Genomic DNA, 8,176 nt, shown 5'->3' with positions numbered 1-8,176 from the left:
TTTCTTTCTTTCTTTCTTTCTTTCTTTTCTTTCTTTCTTTCTTTCTTGACATGGAATGAGTGCAGGGCAGTGCTTCAAAAACTATTCTCTTCCTATAGATGAACAATGGTAATACAGCAAATAAAATGCAGTTATCTAGGCACTTAGTGAGGTTTCTCATATGCAACTTGGAACATCTTATTAAATTAGAAAGCAAAGAATAATTACTCTGATAATCATTTAAAAAGTAATACTTCTATCATACTTGTTACAACTCCCAACTAAAATGACTATTTTAGTTCTTCTGTCTAATAAATCCTTTCTAATATAATTACTAAAACTTAGATTAATCTGAACTAGACTATTATGGTAGAGTTACATCTTCTATGTATTGTCTCAAGAAGTTAGAAATATCATTTTAGACACACTATCAATAATTTTATAGCTTCCTATGAGAAAAATAAGGAGAAACAATTGTTTTATTGATACTAACCAGAAGTTCTAATAACAGTAAGTAAAAGTGTTCAAAATTGCAACTAGATGCCTGGTAGGTAACAAGTTAATTATCTGGTAATTTATATATGAAGCCTAATAATTTGTAATTCAACTCACATATAGACAGGCGCTGACTTATATTGGTTCAACTTACGATTTTTTGACTTATGATGGTGTGAAAGTGATACATATTCAGTAGAAACTGTACTTTGAATTCTGAATTTGGATCTTTTCTTGTATGGTCCCAATACTCTCTCGTGATGCTGGGCTGCATTGAGCCAAATGACCAAAAAAAGAGTAGACAACTGATACCCTTCCAGCTGTTCTGTACCCATATAACCATTCTGTGTTTTACCTTTAGTACAGTATTCAATAAGTTACATGAGATATTCAACACTTTATGATAAAATAGTCTTTGTCTTAGGTGATTTTAGCCGATTTCTGTCGGCTACTGTAGGTATTCTGAGACATACAAGGTAGGCTAAGCTAAGCTGCAGTGTTCAGTAGGGTAGGTATATTCAATTCATTTTCAAATTACGATAGGTTAATCAGGAAGTAACCCCATCATAAGTCAAGAAAGATCTGTAGATACACCTATTTATATGCGACAAATATAAAATAGTATCCCCAATTCTTCCTCTTAAAAACTAGCAGATACTAGTCGAGAGCTTAGTAACTTCATGGTCCCGATATTAAATATTGTAGTACATTTGTTCATAGGTCAGCAGATGGATATAATTAAGGCTAAATGTACTTATCAAAATAAGTTAACCAAATTGAAACTCTGAACCAGGGAACTTACTCTTCATCTCACTAGATTTGTCTGCCCTTTTGAAAGTCTACCCCATACAAGAATTTGTTAAAGCAGCAGTTCTTATGCTCCTTTATCAGACAGATCTCAGTGTAAAAACACCTCCCCCCCCCCCCCCTAAACAAACAAAACTGGAACATCACCATTGCATTATACCTAGTCCTCACCAGTACTTCAAAGTCTGATTGTTAGAGTTGCTTTTGTTGAAAAAATGTGGGTTGTTTTTTTTTTTTTTTAAAGATTTTATTTATTTATTTGACAGAAAGAGAGAGCACAAGCAGGGGTAGTGGCAGGCAGAGGGAGAGGGAGAAGCAGACTCTCTACCGAGCAGAGATCCCGACATGGGGCTTAATCCCAGGACCCTGGGATCATGACCTGAGCCAAAGGCAGCCACTTAACCAACTGAGCCACTCAGGCGCCCCTGTTTTATTATTTTTTTAATCACAAGTTACTGATTTATGCTAGAGACAGAAGAAAAGATATTCTGTCATTTATGAAACAGTAGCAACTTTTAAAACACTTGACTGCAATCACAACAGGAGGCCTCATGGCTTTTAAGTCCTGACTCTCCATAGAGATTTTCTTTTTTGGGTGGATTTTATAGGAACTCAGGGGCATAAATACAATTATATAACAGGCTGGGGAAGAAAGACTTTTGGTGTTAGCCTCAGATATGTGATTCAGAGGCTAGCAGACTTCTCCATCATTTATTTATTATATAAAGCAATGCTTATTAAGCATTTCTAGTGTGAATGTAGTGCCTCTATGTAACTTACAAGTAAAATCTGCTCCTGAGACTCTATTTATATACTATTAGAAGAGGTGCTGGGGGGATGGTGGGTTCATAACTACAGATGAGTTTCTGGGAACATTCGAGGCATCCAAATCACCTTTGGGATTCCTGTTTTATCTGTGGTTGTGTTATATCTGACTCCTTTTTCCTGCTGGCAACATATTAATGATCTAGTTATCTACAGGTAGTCCCCCCTTTGTTTATTCAGTTGGACTTAAAAGTCCTGTGCCCTCTGAGTAAGATGGTAAGGTAGTGTATGGTAAGGAGCTTCAGCTTCATTTCTCTGGTAGAGTTTCACCTCTGTACTGTGGTGGGCATCATTGGTTATAGGACAACTATTCTTATAACTGACTTGACTATTTTTTCATCTAGGATGATGGGGCGGTACCATTTTGCTTACTCTGGGGAACGGCTATTCACTGTGGATGGGCACCCTTGCACTAGAGGGAACAGTGGGCTGAGAATGATACCTGTTACAGTCTTCTCTGAGGGATTTCCCTATTCACCAACTCCTTGTTTTCCCCCATGAGAATCATAATTTCAATATTCAAATGAGGAAAAAGGACCTTTTGAGGGAATAGGAGATTATTGTCTTTTCTAAAAACTGATTGCCCCCATGGCTTCTAAGGAAGGGAGGGAAGACGTGAACTCAGGGTGAGGAACTTTTGTGGCAAACTCTAGAGGATGGTTGTCACTTGCATTAGACATCCCCTTCTTAGCTTCCATTTTGATTATTGAAAAATACCAGAATGAGTTAAATTGGATGGAATCTCAAATTAGATTCATTCTGGGGATAGATGTTGCCAGGATGGCCCGATATGGGGTACTGGATAGGCATCTCAGGTGGGGAACCTGTATCACTTATTTTTTCCCACTAAAAACCTACATTCTTGCTATTTATATGGGTTTTCTTCTCCTTTTCTCCATCCCCTTTGTATCTGGTATTTCTCCCCTCGATTCTTCCTTCTTTCCCAGGTGTGTTTGATAACTGCTCCCACACTGTCAGTGACAAGGGCTGGGCCCTAGGGATCCGCTCAGGGAAGGACATGGGAAGGCGAGATGCTTGCTTCTTCTTCTCCCTTCGCACCGACCGTGTGAAGAAAGCCACCATTGTGACTGGCCACAGTCGCTACCAACCAGGCACATGGACACACGTGGCAGCCACTTATGATGGACAGCGTATGGCCCTGTATGTGGATGGCACTCGGGTGGCTAGTAGTCCAGAGCAGTCTGGTCCCCTGAACAGCCCCTTCATGGCGTCTTGTCGCTCTTTGCTTTTGGGGGGGGATAGCTCTGAGGATGGCCACTATTTTCGTGGACACCTGGGTACACTGGTCTTCTGGTCGACCGCCCTCCCACAAAGCCACCTCCAACACAGTCCTCAGCATCCAACTGGAGTGGAGGAACTGAGCACCCTGATCCTGACAGCCAGTTTTGAGCCCTTGGAAGAACAGTGGGCCCCCTTTAGGGATGGGGAGTATCCACGGCGTGAGGTTCTGCAGGGCTTTGAGCCTGAGCCTGAGATTCTGTCACCTTTGCAGCCCCCACTCTGTGGGCGGACGGTTTGTGACAATGTGGAGCTGATCTCCCACTACAATGGGCACCAGCCCCTCCAGGGAGAGAAGGTGATCCGCTACCAAGTGGTGAACATCTGTGATGACGAGGGCCTGAACCCCATCGTGAGCGAGGAGCAGATCAGCCGGCAGCACAAGGCACTGAACCATGCCTTCAGCCGCTACAACATCAGTTGGCAGCTGAGTGTCCACCAGGTCCACAACTCCACCCTGCGCCACCGGGTTGTGCTTGTGAACTGTGAGCCCAGCAAGATTGGCAATGACCACTGTGACCCTGAGTGCGAACACCCACTGACGGGCTATGACGGGGGTGACTGCCGCCTGCATGGCAGGTGCTACTCCTGGAACCGCAGGGATGGGCTCTGCCACGTGGAGTGCAACAACATGCTGAATGACTTTGACGATGGGGACTGCTGTGACCCCGAGGTGACTGATGTGCACAAGACCTGCTTCGACCCCGACTCACCCAAGAGGTAAGGGACTGGGGCTTGGGGTGTCCTACTTGTAGGATGCATTTATTACATCATTTTATGCTTTTGGTTTCTGGAAAGAAAAGAGGGTTCACACAGCCCCCAAATAAAATATTCATCCCTCCCATGAGACATTATTGAGCTTTTGTGAAGTCCTAGGTGTTAGATAATTAGGGACACAGGGATGGCGAAGACAAGGGACAGCCCTCACAGAACTCATTTTCTGTGGAGCAGACAACGTGTACATGGTGTGACATGTACCTGAAGACGTATGCCCCAGGTGCTTGAGGCACAGGAGAACCAAACAGCTTAGTCTGCCAGAGGAAGCCAGGGGCTCTTCAGAGAGCAAATAAGGTAAACATTGGCAGAAACCAATCAGCACCAATTATACCTGAGTGTTCTTCCTATAGTCGTAGGTTCCCAGCAAAGTAACACAAATCTGTGAAGAGGCCTCATTTGCCTGTGGTCTCTGGTGCAGTTTGGGCTGCTCAGCAGTTTTAGGAACACAAGACATTCTATAACTAACCCTATGTCTCCTTAAGGTGACCACAGTCTTCCTCTTTGCCCTGTTAGATTCCATTCCCTACACAGCATCCAGAAAGATCCTTCGTAAAGGGTAAATCAGAACCTATTACTCCCCTTCTTACTTTCTTTCTCCCCACTGTCCTTAGAATAGAATCCACGTCCCCCACCTGGCTCGCAGAGTGTGCTGCAAGCTGACACCTGCCTACCTCCGTGCTTCTTCCCCCAATCACTCTCACACCCTCTCTGTGCAGCGTCTCTCCTGTTCCAATGAGCAGATCAGCTTGTTCTTGCCTGCAGGCTTTGCAATAGCTGTTTCATTTTCTTGGAAACCTCTTTCCCTTGACCTTCCCTTGGTGGGTTTTCTCTTGTCATTTCTTTTTTTTTTTTTTTTTTTTAAGATTTTTTTATTTAGTTGAGAGAAAGAATGAGAGAGAGAGAGCACATGAGAGGGGGGAGGGTCAGAGGGAGAAGCAGACTCCCCGCCGAGCAGGGAGCCCGATGCGGGACTCGATCCCGGGACTCCAGGATCATGACCTGAGCCGAAGGCAGTCGCTTAACCAACTGAGCCACCCAGGCGCCCCTCTCTTGTCATTTCTATATCGACTGAAATGTCACCTCCTGAAGAGGCCTTTCCTGATTTTCCCTAAGTTAAGTAAGCTACTCAATCACTATTATGTCGACTAATTTTGATTCTTTGTGTAACACTCATCCCTTCTAATGTTTTCTTGTACAATAGTTTGTCTTTCTCCTGCCTGAAATGTCATTCCATGAGATCAGGGCCCTTGTTAACCACTACATACTTAGTGCCTAGAATAGCCCCAACATAAAGTCATTTGTCTCATGTTTATTTTAATGAATTAATGGATCTGATGTGTCTTCTGTTGTGAGACAGAAACCAGTAAGAGGATTTCCATTACAGTCAATGCAGGGGTTGGGGAGTGTTAGAGGGAGGTAAGAAAGGAGAGAGGTGGGTGGTAAACTTGTTAATTTGTGTATGCAGGCAAGGCTTCCTCATGACATAGCTGGTACCTTTGTACAAATTATAAAAAGGCTCACATCTGAGCTAGGGTGTAGTGTTGGCGAAGGTGGGAAGACTGGATCTCAGCTCCCACCCAATACCTGGATGGCTGCCTTTGTGTTTCTTGGCCACAATTTGTATAGTAATTTGTGGTATCCCTCTGTGTGGGCAGTCAGTTAACACTAATTAATAGGTCGGCTTGTAGTTCAGGCATGTGATGTTAAAAGACTAAGTGTAAAATTTGGAATCAAGACACAGTTGAATTCAAGAGTCCTTGCTACTTAACTAGCTATATAAACTGTGTAAGTCACTTTCTGAAATTCAGATGTCTTGTCTGTAAAAAGAGGGTGATTGCAGTAATACTTTGCATTACTTATATCCTTGGGCTGTTTTGTGAATCAGATGACATAAGGAATAGAGAAGTGCTTGGGGACTGAAGTTTTCAATGTAAAAAAATTGTCCTAAACTAACATTAATTATTGTCATTATTAGACCTGACAGATGGGAAGCCATTGTTTATATAATAATAATAGGGGAAATTGATCGCATTCCCAGAAATATTCACATAAGAAAGATTCTGTTTGGGTTTGGTTTTTAGATTTTGATAACCTTAAGCAGAAGCTAAACCTCACTAACAACAGTGGTTGCCAACTCTTTGGGGAGACAGGGAAATCTGGCTTGTTCTTACTTTTCTTCTCGCTGATTACAACAACCCACTGCCATGACTGAGAGAGCTGTTGTTCCAGGTACCCAGGCACCATTCTTCTTAGTGGTCCTTTATGTCTCTAAATACCTGCAGCTACTACCCTTAACTAGGTGTTTGTAGCTTATTCCCTTTACTGACTCAGAGTTGCCATGGCAACTCATCCCTTCCTAGCCCTAGACCCAGACGTGTTTCAAACCTCCCTACCCCGACATGCAAAATTCACTTTGTGGAATAAAAATGAACTCTTTATGCTTTTTTGATAGTTAAAAATATTTAAATCAAAGTAGTAAATGCTCACAGTTACAAATATCAAACTGTGTCAAAAGACATAAGGAAGAATGGTGGTCTCTGGCCTAACTTTTCCCATCCTTCTCCACCCTCTAGCCTTGCTCCCATACTTGATTATTTTACCTGTCTCTTTTGATAATTACCTCCATGTCTCCAAGTATTGTATTTATATTACTTGATTCATCGATTTTAAACGTTATGCATTGGCTTGCTCTTATGATAAAGAGGAGACTTTAACTTTTATATTGTCTCCTTCTTCTCCCCTCCATCTTTCCAATATAGTTATTTGACTATCTTTAGTTAAATCAGTTATATATATTTACAAGATCATGGCTATGATTTTTTTTTTCTTCTGCAGAACAAACTATGATTCTATTATTATATTTCTTTCCTGGTGTAGCTTCCTCCCATCCCCCACCCTACCCCTTGAGTCTCTATTTCTTCCCTCCCTCCTTCCCTTCTTCCTTTCTTCCCTCCATCATTTTTGATATCCTCAATTGTTTTTATCTTATCAGTTAATCTATAGAATGTGTCTTCTTTTTCATTCTCTGGAGCTCTTCCTTCTAGTTCATTCTATTTTTCTCTCCTCTTCCAATCTTTTTTCTTTTTTTTGAGAGAAAGCGAGAGAGAGTACATGAGTGTGTTTTGGGGGGGTTGCAGAGGCAGGGGGAGAGGGAGAGAGAGAGACTCTTAAGCATGCTCCATGCTTAGCAGGAGCCCGATGCGGGGCTTGAGCTCAGGACCCCGATATCATGACCTGAGTCAAAATCAAGAGTCAATGCTTAACTGAGTGAGCCACCCAGGTGCCCCTCCTCTTCCAGTTTTGACCAGTTATCTAGGTCTGCTGCACAGTTTTCATCCCAGAAATTCTGCTTTATGATTGGAGCCACTGTGTCCTGAACTGTATGATTATCTCCGTTTTTATTACCTTACCTTATTGGACATTTAATTTACAACCTTATTTTACTGGAAGATATCCTTAAGTAACTTTCTAAGAAAGAATGTTGTAGGTATAACTTTTTCTGAGAAACATTTCTCGAAATGTTTTTGTTTTGCCTTTACACAAAATTGATAGTTTGCCTTGGTGTAAAATTTTGGGTTGGAAAACATTTTCTCTCAGATTTTTTGAAAAAATTCATTAGTTGCCTCTAGCTTCTCTTTTGATAATTGTGTGTCTTTTTAGAGGGGGAGGTTTTGTTTCCTTGTAAAAATTGTTCAGAATCTTAGCCTTGTTACTTTAGGGATTTTATGATAATTTTTTTAGAGTTGGCCTTTTATTTTTCTTTTGTTGAGCACTCAATGGTCCTTTTGATTTGGATACTCATGCCCTTACCTTTGGCAAATTGTCTTAAATTATTACTTTGATACTTTTTATTAAGTTTTCTCTGTCCTCTTTTTTTCCTCTTAAGCTCCTGAGGATGGATCCCCTGAACTTATTCTGTGTCTTTTTTCTCTCATATGTTTTTTCTTTTTCTTTCTTTCTTTCTTTCTTTCTTTCTTTCTTTCTTTCTTTCTTT

The 8,176-nt window shown here is 41.5% G+C and overlaps 1 protein-coding gene across 1 annotated transcript; it reads left to right on the top strand.

Annotated features, from left to right (window-relative positions):
- Positions 1-835: 835 nt before the first annotated feature.
- LOC123323852 (pappalysin-2-like) lies at positions 836-4,125 on the top strand (the record flags this gene model as incomplete). The annotated part of the gene is made up of 2 exons (XM_044912378.1): positions 836-931; positions 3,054-4,125. Coding segments are annotated over 2 exons (1,168 nt in total), but the record flags the coding sequence as incomplete, so codon positions are not given.
- Positions 4,126-8,176: the final 4,051 nt, after the last annotated feature.

This window comes from Neomonachus schauinslandi, unplaced genomic scaffold (genome assembly GCF_002201575.2).
Source record: "Neomonachus schauinslandi unplaced genomic scaffold, ASM220157v2 HiC_scaffold_1615, whole genome shotgun sequence".
NCBI classification, from domain to species: domain Eukaryota; kingdom Metazoa; phylum Chordata; class Mammalia; order Carnivora; family Phocidae; genus Neomonachus; species Neomonachus schauinslandi.
Note: the sequence above shows the minus strand (reverse complement) of the source record. Positions and strands in the feature narration are given on the sequence as shown.